Source organism: Rattus norvegicus, chromosome 5, assembly GCF_021556685.1.
Source record: "Rattus norvegicus strain SHRSP/BbbUtx chromosome 5, alternate assembly SHRSP_T2T, whole genome shotgun sequence".
Lineage (NCBI taxonomy): Eukaryota > Metazoa > Chordata > Mammalia > Rodentia > Muridae > Rattus > Rattus norvegicus.
This window is the reverse complement of record NC_141538.1, coordinates 168,723,415-168,738,661: the sequence shown is the minus strand read 5'-3', so window position 1 is coordinate 168,738,661 and position 15,247 is coordinate 168,723,415. Positions and strand designations below refer to the sequence as shown.

Below are 15,247 nucleotides of genomic sequence, written 5' to 3'. Positions count from 1 at the left end.
GGGGGCTCTGATGCTCTCTTCTGACTCTCATGGGCACTTGATCTCACATGTGCACACGCATGTGCACACGCATGTGCACACGTTCACACATGCAGTCACACATACACACACAAATAAAATAAAATCTCAAAAGAAAAAAATTGGGGGACAGGATTTCTAAGAAACAGAGGGGAAGAAAGAGGACCCACATACAGTGTCTTGTGGTCTGATGTCGCTTGACCGTCTATGCCTGTGACTGCAGCAGATAGGCCATTTGTACCCCATGACCGCCCCCGTATACTTGGGTTTAAGCATCGGTCTCTGTCTGTCTGTCTGTCTGTCCCATCTGCTCCCTCTGTCCTCTATTCCTTTTCCTGCCCTGCTCTCCTTTGGACTGTGAATGGGGTGCTTACATTTGTTTTGTTTTGGGGACAGGGTGTCATCTAGTAGCCCAAGCCGGCCCAGAACTCAATATGTTATCCAGACTAGCCTTGAACTCACAATCTTCCTGCCTCAGTCACTCAAAGTGCTGATTACAGGAGCAAGCTACTATGCCTGGATTTAGATTGTGTATTTCTTTTTTTTTTCTTTTTTCTTTTTTTTCAGGGCTGGGGATTGAACCCAGGACCTTGCGCTTCCTAGGCAAGCGCTCTACCACTGAGCCAAATCCCCAACCCCTAGATTGTGTATTTCTAAGTATTTATTTCTAAATTACTTTTACAAAGGTATGTGGGGAGATCGGAGTGAGGGAGGCTGGGGGAGGGGGTGCCCATGGAATAAAGAGTCAGATCCCACAGAGCTTGGAGTTGCAGGCTGTGGTGAGCAAACTGGAGTCCTCTGGGAAAGCAGCAAGTGCTAGGGAGTCGTTCAGATGCTGGATTCGGTATTTCTTATGGCTTTGTGCTGTCCACCTTTGGGCAGCTCCCCATTTTCTCCATGGACCCTCGAAGTGGTTACCAGGACTCGTCCTCAGTCCACGAAATCAAAGTGATATTAAAACAGCCTTGGCATTTTCCACTGTCAGGCTCTCCCCAAGTGCACAGTGGCTGCAGCAGCTCCCTCTCCTGCGGTGATATTTTATAATAGAACAATAACGGGGGGGCGGAGAGCCCCCCCCAACATCAGGTCATCCTTCAACGGGCGACCATCTGTAGACCTCCGCTCCTTGCTGCCCCCTAGTGGCCGTTCTGTAACAAGCTGCCGGTGTAGGATATGTCCCCCACCAGCGCCTTTCTCAGGATCCTAAAACCATTATTCACGTTTTATTGGAGCAGCTTTAAGTGCTCGAGTCTTTGCCCGGGCCTCTGAAAACCCCAAGTGAAACTCGTTACTCACTGGGAAGCCTCGGTGGGTGGCTCCTTTCTCCCGGATAACGCAGGTCCGGGCAGCTCTCAGAGAGTGGGTGCAGCCCCGTGAAGCACAGAGAGACATACACACGCAGCGCGGCGGCCCACATAGGAATTAAGGCTTCAGGAAATAAGGCCACAGGCTGCGTTAGCTGTTCTCTGGAACCATGCAGAGAACCTGATGTGTCTGTGAAAAGTAATATGTAAAAGGTTAAAAATGATCCGAGTTACAAGAGCCTAGGTGTTGTAAATCCGTGCGTGGGCAAAGCTTCCAGAACCTTGTCAAGAACAAAGCCACCACTAGCCAGCCTGCTGAGACTTTAACCCCAAGGCAGAAATTATGAACAGAAACCGGTGCTCCTCCCTGTGACTTGCAAACCATTGAACAACCAGCTCGGGGGAATTAGGACTTCTCCAGGCATCTCGTGCTGGCAGACAGAAAAGACTGAAGCCTGGTGGGTGCCAGACGAACAATTCCACACAGAGCTGACAACCTGTCAGACCACCTTGCAGGAGAGACTGGAGCTGAGACTGTGATGGGGTGGGCCCACACCTTGACCAGGACTGCTTAGCCAAGCATACCTCTTCCCTTCTGTTTAAACCCTCCCCTCACGGTGAGATCTGGAAGTCACCGGATCGAGTTGCTTCTCCTCCCGGTGTGGCCGCATTGAATAAATCTTTAGTTGTTCCTCACTATTTGCCACGTTTAATGTCATTTCTGTTGTTGCAGCGCTGATTATCTATTATCATTATTAATTATTATCTATTATCGTTATTAATTATTATTATCTGTTGTTGTCGTTGTTGTTATCATTTGGTTTGGGTTTTCCAGACACCGTTTCTCTGTGTAGCCCTGACTCTCCTATTAGTTATTCTTTTTTTTTTTTTTAATTCTTTTTTTTTTCGGAGCTGGGGACCGAACCCAGGGCCTTGCGCTTGCTAGGCAAGCGCTCTACCACTGAGCTAAATCCCCAAACCCCCAACCCTGACTCTCCTAAACACACTCTGTAAACCAGGCTGGCCTCTGCTTCCCGAGTGCTGGGATTAAAGGCATGAGCCCCCATGCCCGGTCAGTTATTACCAGCTATTACACAGAGGGTACCCATTGCTGTGGCCTGCGTGCGTGTGGGGGTCAGAGGACAACTTCGTGGAACAGGTTCTGTCTGTCCACTGTTCGGTCCACTGAAACCTGGGGATTGAACTCCGGTCGCCAGTCCTGAGCGTAAGCGTCTCTACTCACTGAGCTGGTATTATTGGCTTCATGGAGGACAACTGGTCAAACCTGGCTCTTAGGGGTGCCTGGGCACTGGCTCTGACCCCGGTAGCCTCGGCTGCAAGCCCATGACCCTTATCAGCTCTGTCGTGGCCAGAGACTGCCGCAGATGCTCACATGTAAGGCTTTCCCTCCATACCCACTATCCCTCCACCTCACAGAGAGGGCTTAGAGGATTCTATAGGGACACAGCATCTTCCGGGTGTCTCCTGCAGCCTAGATCCATTCTGCTCTGTCCCAAGCAACCAGTGGGTTCTTGTTTGCTGAGGCACCGAGTCTCGGGCAGACAGAGCTATTTGAATGCTGCACCACAGGCTGCATTTACAAGACACAGCTCTTCCTTTGCCCCCATGCTCATTGAAGGCAGATACAGACTTTTCTCACCGTCTGATACCAGAGAGTCAAGTAGGGGCCCCTTCAAAGCCCCGGTCTCCTCAGAACTGTACATCTCGGCAAAACTGGGTTCCCAGGCACCCCAGCACTGTGGCATTCCTGAACCACAGTCATCTCTCCCACTGGAGTTCTGTGAGACATAGGAGTCTTTTCTCCAGCTGGCGTGACATCCCACTCAGAGAGTTAGACTCAACATCCGGTCGTCTCAGGGCAGATGCCCAAAGTTCTTAGTCAGTCATGGTTCTGTTTAGGGTCATAAAATGTCTGCTTAGGTGGCCATGGTAGCAGGTATTTGTAATCATAAATGGTCAAGAGGGACGCACGAGAGACTCTCTGAAACAGCTTCTATCGAACACCGACACAGCCAGGTCTCTGGGTCCACGGAAGGAGCACTCGGGGCATCTTGTGAAAGAGGATTCAGGCATCCCCCGTTTCACCAGCCCAGCTAGGAACACCAGCCTAGACCCTCTCAGTCTCCCAGCAGCACATCCCACTGAGAAACTGGCCTCTTGCCTCAGACTGAGAACGTCACCCACCTGGACATGCCAGGGCCCAGGTTCTCCAGAGCGCCTGGCCCTGTGAGTCAGCAGTTTATACATACATACGCACTTCACTCTGCGGCCTAATAACTTAAGGCCAGGCCAATACTCGTCACAGAACTAGAACCGAGATAGAGGGTCAGAAGCAGGAAGTGGAAGGAGAGGTCAGTCAGTTCCCATGAAGGGTCCCATGTGGTGGGGCACGCCTTTAACCCCAGAGCTTGAGAGAGGCAGGGGCAGGCAGATCTCAGTGAGTTATGGGCCAGGGCTGTGTAGTAAAACCCTATCTCAAAAATAAAATTATGGTTTGATTCCCACAGCTCAAATGGTGACTCGCAACCACTCATACACAGTTCCAGAGGATCTGAAGCCCTCTTCTGACTTCCCCAGACATAAGGCACCCGAGGTAATGCAAGCAAAACACCCATACACACAAAATGAAGAAACAAAGTAAATTTAAACTGCAGGAGGTGGTGCACACCTTTAATCCCAGCATGCATGCAGGAAGCAGAAACAGGCAGATCATTCTGCTAAATAAAATGAAGTACCAGTGTTGAGATTTTTTTTTCCTTTGAAACGGGGGTCTCACTACACAGGGAAAGATGGCTGAAAACTCATTGTGTAAACCAGTATCGAGAATTCTTCTGTGTGGAGATAGGAGAATGTCTGTTTAGACCCAAGGAGAAGCCTAGAGCCTATTGGGTGAGTTTAGGAGCCAGTGATCTCTCAGCCTCTTCTCACTCTACTAAGAACGAGAAAACAGGGTTGGGGATTTAGCTCAGTGGTAGAGCGCTTGCCTAGCAAGCGCAAGGCCCTGGGTTCGGTCCCCAGCTCCGGAAAAAAAAAAAGGAAAAGAAAAAGAAAAAAGAAAAGAAAAGAAAAGAAAAAAAGAACGAGAAAACAGACTGTGTTTGTTCCCTGGTTGGACAAATATATGGGTGGTCCTAGGATAGTGGCTCTCATCCTGTGGGTCATGACCCCGCTGGGGAAGTCGAATGAAGCTTTCACAGGGTCATCCCAGACCATCCTTACATTACAATTCATCACAGTAGCGAAATTGCAGTTATAAAGTAGCAACAAAAATAATTGTATGGCTGGGGGCTCACCACAACATGAGAAACTGTAGTAAAGAGTCGCCTGGTTAGGAAGGTTGAGAACTGCTGCTCTAGGAACTTGGAGTGGTGGTCTAAGCAAAAGTCAGGCTGTCCACGGTTCGATACAATGTAAGCCAGTCACATCAGCTCCTTTAATTCACCCTGTTTATTGCACAGCCACTGTGCAGTCAGAGCCTCAGAGGTACACACAGGAGCACTATGCCCAGCCCTGCCTCCCAAGAGCTTACAATGGAGGTAACCAGGCCCAGCACAGCACTGCCTTAAGAATGCCTCCAACTCCCCCACTTTCTACTACCTAAACCTGTGCCCAGACTCCTCATAGATGGGTACAGCCAAGTAGATAGTAACTGTCCCTTCCCCAGTCAGTCTGTCTTCCTGGTTCTAGTGTCCTGGTCCCCAGCACAGACTGGGGCGAAGGGGGTGAGGGTGGGGCAGCCTTTCTGTGGTGTTCAGCAAATCTCCATGGTCTTGGAGTGACTGTGGTTCAGAAATCCTCCCACTTTCTGTGGAGCACCCTCCTGGGATCTGAAAGCCCTTACGAGTCTTGTTGGGCTTCCGGGCTTCCATTTGGAAGAAATAATTTCTGAGCAAGTTGTTTCTGGTAGCTACTGCCTTGGACCCAGGGAGTGGTTTCCCAGAGAAAGCAGGCAAGGCCATTGGTGGTCCTTCCTCTGCTTCTCTAGAGTTCCTCCATTCTAGGGCTTGTGCTCTGCTCCTCCAAAGCCACAAGGTTCCCTTACAACCACAGGAAAGCCTCCTTCTCATCCCGCCCTTTCCTCACACCCCAAGACCACCGGACCTGCTGTGGGAAGAAATAACACTTAGAGAATTAAAATGGAAAGCCACCTGCATACAGATCAGTGGGAAGGGAAGTCCAGGGGTGGACGAATGGCTGCCCTCCTCTCCCTTTGCCCTGCTCAGTGCTCTGCCAAGTCCATGGAGAGGTTCACAAGCCCAGCTGAGCTGCAGGCATGGCTGGAAATGTAGTGGCCCAGCAGAGCAGGAGACTGCACCAGGCCCAGGTGAGCTTCGGGACCAGACCTTGGTCTGCTGCCCACACTAGGGCAGGTGTGACCGAGGCAGCGCTGGCTGGTCCACTGCCAGAGCCACTTCCTCCTGTGGGCCTCTTTCTCCTCACCCTACACATATTTGCTCTTTCTCCTTCGGCCCCATTTCCCCCTCTGATTGAGCCCTTCTTTGAAGGTTTCATCACCCAGACAGGTCACAGCAACCGATTCTTGTCAGGGTGGTCGGAGCTAGACCGTTCTCAAAGTGAGTGCGAAGATGCAGTCACCATGGAGAATGTCAGCTAGGTCCCTTGACAGCCAGCAGCAGGATCCTGTGGAACATCCAGGAACCTACCATGGCCTCCAAAGTCCAAGGCTGCTTGGAGGAGGCACCGGAGGAGAGGGTGCTGGAGCTGAAGCGGATGCTGGGGTCAGTGAGGGCGGGCCGCCACTGACAGTCCTCTGTCGCAGGTGCTCTAGCAGGCGCGCGCTCACGGCCGGCTCCAGGACGCTGCAGGCGGGCAGCACGCGGGCCAGGCGCGCCAGACAGGCTCGGTAACCCTCGAGGTAGCTATCCAAAGACCCTGCGTACAGAGAGCAGCGTGAGGCTCCGGTTTTGAGAACTGTGCACACTGGAGGGCGAGCAGGGAGCATGGTCACTCACCAGGTGCTTCCGTGGAACATACTGACGCAGGCTGCTCCCGTAGGAAGCGCACAGTCATTTCCAGGATGTCCGCCTTCTCCAACTTCGAATAGCGGGAAGTCTGTGCAAGGGCAGACAAGAGAGACACCCCACAATAAAATGGGCAGATGAACGCCTCGTTCTTGCACCCAAATGCTCGTCAGTCCCTCAGTGGTCTCTATCACTCCATCGCGCAGATTACACTCAGGTGCTTGGATCCCCACGGAGCCCAGGGACCACGCAGACCCAGCCGCCTGGCTGGGCGCCCCAAGACCCTCCACTTCAATTTTCCGAGCTCCCAGACACTCACCTCTGCTCCTAGCAGCGGCAATACTAGACCCTTTAGCTGGCTCAGGCTCTCATTGATCCGCGCGCGCCGGCGCTTCTCCAGCAGTGGCTTCAGGCTCTGCGCGTGGGCAGGTGAGCGCAGAGACCACAGTTAGGAATATCGCCATTGCCCACTCCACCTGCCACGCGTTCCTAGCTCCCGCTCCTACCTTGCGCAGCTCTGCCGCGTCCCCTACTCCTCTAGGCAGTCTCATGTTCTGCGGGAAAGCGACGGGCCCACAGGGTCTGTTACCTCGGGGTGGAGGATCCTTGCCCCTGTTTTAAGGCAGAGCGAAAACAGAAGGCGGTAACCAAGTTCAAGCTTGACCCAAGCTAGCACCAAAGAAGTGCGCGCAACTATCAGCCACTAGGCTTTAAGGAGGCTGTGTCCCTGCTCCGCCCCGCCCCCATAGAGTCTGGCCAGAGCCTCACCCTCCTCCCGCCTTTGTCCCTGCACTGGGTGGGGCTGGAGAAGACGAGTCGGCGACATCCCCAGGGATGCCACTCTGGCCTTAGAGTCCCATCTGTGGCGGGGTCGCACGATGTGCGGGCACTGACCCCCTGGACAGGAGGCCTCCCCTCCTCTCCAGCATCCTATGACTTCATTCAAGCCCACAGGTCTGCGAGCTCCTCCCTAGGCCACCGAAAGGTCTCCAGCGGCTGCAGAGAGACCTTAGGGAGATACAACAGGGTTAAAAGGAGAGATTTGTTCTACCAAGTGCTTTAAGCTGGGCATGGAAATCCAGTGTCTGCAAGGTCCTATCTTTCTCTGACCTAGCAGCCAGAACCAAGACCGGGGTCGCTGGACACCTGGCTCTAAGTGCTCCATAAAATCTAGAGCACCCCACTGATTTCCAAATCACCTGGTTCCCTGGGCCTAGGTTGTGAAAAGGAAACCCGAGACCCGCTCCCCAGGAAGAGGCAACCCAGGGTCCTCGGAGTTCATTTTATTTCAACAGGCTCTGGACTCCGGATTCCACCTGTGGGACAGACGAAGGTCACATGACGGGCGAGTAGGGGCGGTCCTGGGTGTGTGCCCCTGCTGCTCCTCTAGGCCCCAGCGGGCCCAGACACGCCTCCACAACGCGTGGCCGTTGCTACTGCAAACTGGCAGGCGTCCCCCGCCCATCTGCTGCGGGTTCCCCTCCCTTGGTCGGCTGGTAGGGCAACAGCTACCCCCTCGGACCCTGTTGCGATTTTTTTTTTTAAAGATTTATTTATTTTGTATATGAGTACACTGTAGCTGTCTTCTGACACACCAGAAGAGGGCATCAGATCCCATTACAGATGGTTGTGAGCCACCATGTGGTTGCTGGGATTTGAACTCAGGACCTCCGGAAGAGCAGTCAGTGCTCTTAACCGCTGAGCCACCTCTCCAGCCCCCCTGTTGCGATTTTGGGGCAGTCTGGTACCCCGAAGGGAGACCGGCACAACCAGAGCCAGTAAGAAGCGCTCGTAGGGCGGAGCCAGGGTGGGCTCTGTTCAGGGTACTAGGAGGACCCCTCCCTCCTGCCATCGAGCCCCATTCCCTTCACTAGCCCCAAATACCTGGAAGGGTTACCACAGCAGGCGTTCGAAAACGGTGGAGGCCAGTACACCAGGAGAGGGATCCAGGGCAGCCTGGACAAGAGGGCTCAGTCCTACTTCTGTCTATGGCACACAAGGACCCACTGCCATTGCCAAGATGTTACTTTGCGCAAGCTCCAAGCTCGTTGTTTTCGACCTTCGCTTCCTCATTTCCACCAACCCAACAGTCCTAACTATGAGGATTTGTCCCAGCAGGCCTTGGGATTACCTGATTCCCTGGTTCTCTCTCACAGTCGGGTCTAGCAAGCCCGTGGGCTAGCCTCTCACTATGTAGACCAGGCCAGTTTCGAATTCACAAAGATCAACCAGCCTCTGCCTTCCGGGTGCTGGGATTAAAGGAGTGCGCTACCATACTCAGTCATTAATTATCTTTTAAGAGCCCAAAAAGGAGTTTACAGGGCTCGGCGGGTAAGAGCTGTAAGTAAGTACTGTTCTTGCAGAGGACCTGATTTTCAGATCGGATTGCTCGCACGAGTCACTCCAGTTCTGGGGTGATCCGGCGCCCTCTTCTGGACTTCTCAGGCATAGCAGTCATGTACACAAATCCTCACACGGACACAAATATACAAGCAGTTGGAAAAAAAGTAAAATTTCATTTTAAAAAACCGGATGGTGGTGGCACACACCTTTATTCCCAGCACTTGAGAAGTAGATGCAGGCAGGAGGTGGATCTTTGAATTTGAGGCCAGCCTGGTCTACATGGTGAGTTCCAGGACAGCCAGGGCTACAGAGAGAAACCCTGTCTGGGGGCAGGGGGAATGTGTGGGCCCCTTGACCAACCAGCTCACTCAGTTCCCCCAAGCCCACCCTACTCTGGTCAAAGACTGCTCCTAGCCCCTAGGACGAGTGTGGAAACATCCCTTTCCGGTGTTGCAGATGACTATTAGAAGACCTGTGGGCAGAAAGCAAACTCCTGTGCTAAGACAGCTACCTCAATTTTAAGTCTCTCTCCTCTACACTGCCCAACCCCATTGTAAAGGATTTTAAACTAGGTAATGCACCCCTCTCTTTAACCAAAGGATTCTGGGAGTTTGCTAGGGATCTGGAAGATGGAGTCCTTTAGAAGCAAGAGAACCTGGGTGAGGTAGTAAGGTGTCCAGAAAGTGGGGCTCAGGCTCTAGGGGATTTAGGATGACTTTCAGTACCATGCAGACACACTCTGTTCCTGGTCCTTTCTAGGGTATTGAGAAATGTACTAGCCCTTGGCCAAGGGAGGTGCCTAAGAATTGATTTTCACCCAGCTTGGAGGTGAGAGCTATGAGAGGCCCTGCAAGGAGAGGAGGGAGCCCCAAAGCTCACTCCTGGACTGGGGAAGGCAGAGGGGAGCTGCAGGGAGAGAAAATCCACCCAGGGATGGAGAGGGAGGAAGCACACTGGACAGTCATGTTTGTCCCTTATCATATGTGTCACCCCGGGCTTTTAAGAAAAGACCATGTCAGGTTGGGGATTTAGCTCAGTGGTAGAGCGCTTGCCTAGGAAGTGCAACGCCCTGGGTTCGGTCCCCAGCTCCGGAAAAAAAAGAAAAAAGAAAAGACCATGTCAGGGCTGGAGAGATGGTTCAGTGGTTAAGAGCAATGACTGCTCTTCCAGAGGTCCTGAGTTCAAATCCCAGCAACCACATGGTGGCTCACAACCATCTGTAATGAGCTCTGCTACCCTCTTCTGGTGTGTCTGAAGACAGCTATAGTGGACTCATACAAATAAAATAAATAAATCTTAAAAAAAAAAAAAACAGGTAAGGGCACCTCCCAGTAACCAATGACCTGAGATCAATCCTCAAGATGCACTTAGTGGAAGGAGAGAAAACTCCTGTGAGCTGTCCTCTGACATCCACATGCACTGTGACCAACACACACACACACACACACACACACACACACAAATACAAACAAAACATCCCCTCGTGCCTCTGTTTCCACACCTATAAAATGAGAGTTGAACCTCTCTTAGGGTGGTAGGGTGGGTGGCTCTTACCTGTAATGCTGACATCATAAAGAAGGAAAAAGATCCAGGAGTTCAAGACCAGCCTGAGATGCTAGCAAGCTCAAGACCAGCCACTCAAAACAAAACAAAACAAAACCAAAAACTCCTTAAGGATTAACAGTTTGGAGGTCTCCTCCCTGCTCATCTCTGCTCAACCTATTTTTTTAGCGGCTTAATCCCTCACCTCCTGGGTGATGTGGTTTTCTTGTGGGGCTGTAACCTGCTGGCCCACTTCATCAATGCCTACCTGGTGGACGACAGCCTGAGTGACACCCCAGCGGGGCTGAGAAACGACCAGAATCCAGGTTCCCAGTTCAGCCAGGCCCTGGCCATCCGGAGCTATACCAAGTTTGCAATGGGGATTGCAGTGAACATGCTGACCTATCCCTTCCCGCTCCTTGGAGATCTCATGGCGGTGAACAACTGTGGGCTGCAGGCTGGACTCCCTCCGTATTCCCCTGTGTTCAAGTCCTGGATCCACTGCTGGAAGGTTCCTGAGTGTGCAGGGCCAGCTCTTCCGTGGCTCCAGCCTGCTTTTCTGCCGGCTGTCATCAGGGTCATGCTTTGCCCTGGAGTAACCTAAGTCTCCTGACCAAACATTTACGGGGTCTTGGCCTACCCCTGGTGAGGACCCATCATCTCAGATGCCTGAGGGTGACTCCAGCACAGCCTAGCTTCGTGACCATATTTGCCGTGTGTCTGTCCAGATGTGGGCTGGTGGAGGTGGGTCATCTGGGGGAGCCTGGGAGAGCAGCGTTGGTGGCATCCCCTTCCTGCCCAGAGGTCCTTGAGTCTCCATCTTGTACACGGGCAGAGGAAGGCTGTGGAGGCAAAGGTCACTCCAAAGCATCCCTGCACCTTCAGCCCAGCTCATCCTGCCAGTCAGCCGGAGGCACCCCCTCCTGCTTTATAAATAGGGCACCATCATGCCTGGGCCTGGGCCGGAGGCTGGCGCTGCTGGGTTCTGTCCTTGTTCTCAACACTACTTCCCTGACACAAGGGCGGCACCTCCTCCTGTGTGACTCCTCAGAATGTCCCCCCTCATCCTCTTATCTGTGCCGGTGACACTGGGCATGAAGGTTCGGTCACCCGTGCAGTTACACACAGGTCACATAGGCTGCCATCTAGTCCTCCCCTCATGGTAAGATAGACACATCTCCTCGAATAAATGTATTGGTAACAAAAAAAAAAAAAAAAAAAAAAAAAAGGATTAACAGTTTGAATGAAGAACCTGGCGCCTGCTGTGCCTGGGTAGTGATAAGGGTTCTATACTGTGCCTCCCGTGACAGGGCTGTTTGGACTGCTGGACAGGACTCCGTGTAGTCGAAGAGTCAGATAGGGCAGAGAGACAGGGACATCTCAAAGGGCCTGGCTCCCAGTCTCAATGTTAGCTGTGTCCTCAGGGAATCTGAGAGGTTGGTCAGCCATGTGTAATTGTCTCGTGTCGTTGTCGCTGGCTGAGTTGGTACTGACTCAGAGGCATTTGAGGACAGGAGCAGTGCATTAAAAAACAACAACAACAACCCCCCCCCCCACACACACACACACAACACGTGAGGTGTCCAGGGTCAAGGCAGCGACTTTGTAGGGTGGAAGAATTTCAAGACTTCTGCCACGAAGCAGATACAGGGGAGTAGAAGCCGGGTCCAGAATCCGAGTTTGGATCCCTGATATTTGCTGGCCTTTAGGGGCACCTGCCTGTTAGTGTAGGTTAAAATACTTAGTTCAGAAAGTACCAAGCGGCAGCGAAGCTATGACACTGTAAGGAATCTGGAAGCCTCTGGAAAGAAGCGACAGGTCTCAGTAACCGCAGGTCCTAAGGAGGAATGAGGCCTTACCAGCTAAACGGAAGCAGTTGGAAACTCAACTGAGCATGCAAGGAAGGATGGCAAAGTTTGAGCTCACCCGAGAGCTCTGGAGGCCACCGTGCATGGCGCCACCGTGTGGCGAAAAGGGGAATGGTATCTGAGACTGCCCCAGGCCCACTTTTGGACTCTGCGTTCTGCAAACAGCTTCGGTTTCCAACATTTCCAGTACTGCCCTGGCTGGTAGAAAGAAGCCAGGCAGTGATTGAAACTACGACCGGGGAGTGGGGCTGGGTTCTGACTGACCTCCGCTGTGCGTGGGAGAAGAGGAAGAGCACGAGCCGTTTCAAGGTTGCCCGATATGCTTGATGCGTTCCCACAGATCGCACAACTCCTCCTTTCTGGGAGCCTCTGCTCCGGTCCAGCGGACCTTGCCTCCTCCAGCTCCCATGACTTGTTACCAGCTATGCCCCTTAGGGTAGTTTGACCTAGTGCTTACCTGTCTGGACCCTCCAACACTTCCCAGGCTCCTTGCTCACAATGGCGATCCCCTCTCTGTGGACGAAGGCACTGGAGCATCTCTCCAATAGTCCCCAGCCTTCTCGAACGTCATTTCTGGTCTCTTAGTTAGGCAGCCCCAGGCATTCAAGTCCACGGTCCACTCTCCCATTCCCAACACCAGCCTGGGTAAACAGAGTCTTCTGCATCCTGGTCCAAACAGCTCTAAGCCCACCAGGACACTCTTGTCCTAACTTCCTTTTACTTAAGAAATAGAACATATGAGTTTTGAGGGCTTCACCCCTCCCCAAATCATTGTATGTATTTACTTGGGGCCATGTACTACGGTGAGCATGTGGAGGTCAGAAGACAACTTTGATGAGCTCGTTCTTGCTTTCCATCACATGGGTCCCTGGGATCGAACTTAGGTTGTCAGGCTTGTCTGCAAACACCTTTACCCAGTCATTTTGCTGGCTCCCTCCTTTGTTTCTCTTTCTGCCTACTCCTGTCTCCCATCTTTTTCTTGGGTCTAGGCTCTATATTCTAGAGGGACCTTGAAGTCCTGAGCATGGAGGAGGGAGCAGTTGACATTCTTCTGCACTTGGTGGGACGTTTTAAACCTCTGGGCAGTGGCGTCTAGTCCCCTGGCCTTGAACGTCCCTTCTTACCAACCAGATCAGGCACCAGGCACCTTCTTGATGCCTGTGACAAAACATTTTCTAACTCCCATTTGCCGGGTTCTAGTGACATTTGTAACTGCCGTCATTTCTTGGCTTGCGTCCCCAGCACCTGAAACAACCCATAATGACCACTGGGCAGCTGAATGAGTGGGTCTGTGTCTGGAGGGTACTAGAATCCTATTCAGTTTTTGTGCGCAGCGACAATTAGTAAAGTGCGCATCAACACTTGTTGCCCGCCAGGGATAGGGGAGGGCCCAGGGCAGGGGAGGCGGGGCAGAGAAGAGGCGTGGCGGGGGCGGAACCCAGGCTTAAGTGGGCACTCTAGGGGTCCCCGCCCCAGAGCGCCGCTGAGCTGGAGTTGAGTCCCCGGGATCGCAGAGCCGGAGCCGGCTGGCAGCCGCTCTGCCTCCCGGGTCCGCACTCCTCCTCCGACTGCACCGCCGGGTTGCTCTTGGAGCCCGGGGCCACCTGCATGACGCCCCGGGCGACCCACTGAGCGCGGGATCGCGGCGCCGAGGGTGACACCATGGCCCTGGAACAGGCGATGCAGGCGGCACGGCGGGGCGACCTGGACGTGCTGAGGTCCCTGCACGCCGCCGGCCTGCTGGGGCCTTCTCTGCGCGACCCGCTAGACGCCCTGCCGGTGCACCATGCGGCCCGCTCAGGCAAGCTGCACTGTTTGCGCTACTTGGTGGAGGAGGTTGCCCTCCCAGCTGTGTCCCGCGCGCGCAACGGCGCCACACCAGCCCATGATGCCGCTGCCACGGGCTACCTCTCTTGCCTGCAGTGGCTGCTCACACAGGGTGGCTGCAGGGTGCAGGTGAGTTCACTCTAAGAGACGGCTTGGGCCCAAAGAGGACTCTAGCCCTCCTGTGGCTCAAGGATGGGTAAAATAGACGTGCTCGTGGCTAGGCTGAGCCCTGAGCTTTTCTCTTTCCGAAAGACTTTTAGATAAGGTGGGCCCCTAAGATCGAGGACTTGGGTAGATTCCTGGCCGCTTGATATTAGGAAAACCTGGGGGTTGGGGGAGCAGGGATCGTGGTGGGAGCTGGACTCTGTTAGGCTGGTATCTCCTAGGGAAGGCAGAGCACTCTCTGGAGGGAGTGGCCCAGGATGGAAGGAGGCGGGGCCGTGATGGGCCCTGGCTGCCAAATTAGAAGCCCAGGGCCACCAGGCTCAGGTCTGGATTGAGAATACGTAGGGTCTCAGACATCCCCCCAGGCCAAGATGCAGATACCACTAAGTCAGGGACAAAGGCAGCGGGACATGAGGTGGGGGAGCTCTCCTACGGGCATAAGAAGGCCCAAGGACATGAGCAACTTTGGGGTCCTCACTTCTCAGCCCAACCTGGATCTTTGTGCCTGGTGACACTGAGGGGTGTGACCTACCCAGCAGGAGTCCTGGCTGGTGAGCGGAGCAGAGCCCTCAGCACAGAGAAAAGAAGGGAAACGTCCTCCTGTGGTGTGCACTTTCTTGTGCGGGAAGAAAACTGGGGAGATCAGGGTGATGGAGACGGGTGGGGATGGGAGGCCACCAGGCCAGGCCTAGAGGATCTCCTAGGCTGAGGTAAGGAACTGGAATGATATTCTGGTTGCCTGAGCGGCCTGCTAAGAGAGAGAGCGTATCCGATTTCCAGCTGACAGTGACCACTGAATGGCTCACATCTGTAATCACAGCACTCGGGAGACTGAGGCAGGGGGATTGCTGTGACTTTGAAGTTAGCCTGGGGTACAGAGTGAGACCCCGTCTTAAAAAAAACCAAAATCAACCAACCAAACAAAAATAGCCCCCTGGGTTAGCTGCACCCAGGGGAGAGAGCCAGTCTCCATCTAGCCTGCAGTGGCGTAGCAAAATCCAAGACAGCTCCCACCTGTTGTCCTTGGGGGGCAAGCTCCACCTCCCCATCTTTCTGGGAGATTCTCTCCTTCCCTTATCTCCTGGCCTTGTTATCAGGAGTCCCTAGCCATGTGGCCCGCAGCCACATGGTCCACTCCTTGGGCTCTCTTGGGAGGTAGCTGCCTCCCTGACTCCAA

General features: G+C 53.5%; 2 protein-coding genes across 20 annotated transcripts in view; one reads left to right on the top strand and one right to left on the bottom strand.

The window, feature by feature from the left end:
* Window positions 1-664: 664 nt before the first annotated feature.
* Hes2 (hes family bHLH transcription factor 2) lies at window positions 665-8,707 on the bottom strand. 7 transcript variants are annotated; one of them, XR_015619444.1, is made up of 6 exons: window positions 6,832-7,010; window positions 6,645-6,740; window positions 6,317-6,416; window positions 6,008-6,236; window positions 1,315-1,512; window positions 665-1,043 (listed from the first exon to the last, which is right to left on the bottom strand). XR_015619444.1 is itself a non-coding variant. In XM_087547789.1 (6 exons), coding segments are annotated over exons 2-6 (471 nt in total). In that variant the 5' UTR covers window positions 6,877-6,937; window positions 8,210-8,396; the 3' UTR covers window positions 665-1,511. The 7 variants fall into 7 exon arrangements, 6 of the variants coding, with proteins under 6 accessions (XP_087403915.1, XP_087403914.1, XP_087403912.1 ...); XM_087547789.1 differs by adding an exon at window positions 8,210-8,396 and having other exon boundaries at window positions 665-1,512; window positions 6,832-6,937; XM_087547786.1 differs by lacking the exons at window positions 665-1,043; window positions 1,315-1,512 and adding exons at window positions 7,525-7,641; window positions 8,210-8,693 and having other exon boundaries at window positions 4,773-6,236; window positions 6,832-6,937.
* A 4,821-nt stretch (window positions 8,708-13,528) lies between these two features.
* Espn (espin) overlaps window positions 13,529-15,247 on the top strand; it is a 34,365-nt gene continuing 32,646 nt past the window's right edge. For 10 of the 13 annotated variants that reach the window (XM_087550878.1, XM_087550876.1, XM_087550872.1 and 7 more), the window contains exon 1: window positions 13,553-14,034. In XM_087550878.1, the coding sequence (XP_087407004.1) occupies window positions 13,741-14,034 (294 nt within the window). In that variant the 5' untranslated portion in view covers window positions 13,553-13,740. Of the gene's footprint in view, window positions 14,035-15,247 lie in introns of all 13 variants that reach the window. The other 3 variants (XM_087550881.1, XM_087550882.1, NM_019622.2) reach the window with 3 other exon arrangements.

Coding starts and splice junctions, on each gene's coding strand:
- Hes2 (XM_087547787.1), bottom strand. CDS start 6,876: ATGAGACTGCCTAGAGGAGTAGGGGACGCGGCAGAGCTGCGCAAG. Junction 6,741..6,831: donor ACGCGGCAGAGCTGCGCAAG/GTAGGAGCGGGA, acceptor GCCCACGCGCAG/AGCCTGAAGCCACTGCTGGA. Junction 6,417..6,644: donor TGCCGCTGCTAGGAGCAGAG/GTGAGTGTCTGG, acceptor GCCCTTGCACAG/ACTTCCCGCTATTCGAAGTT.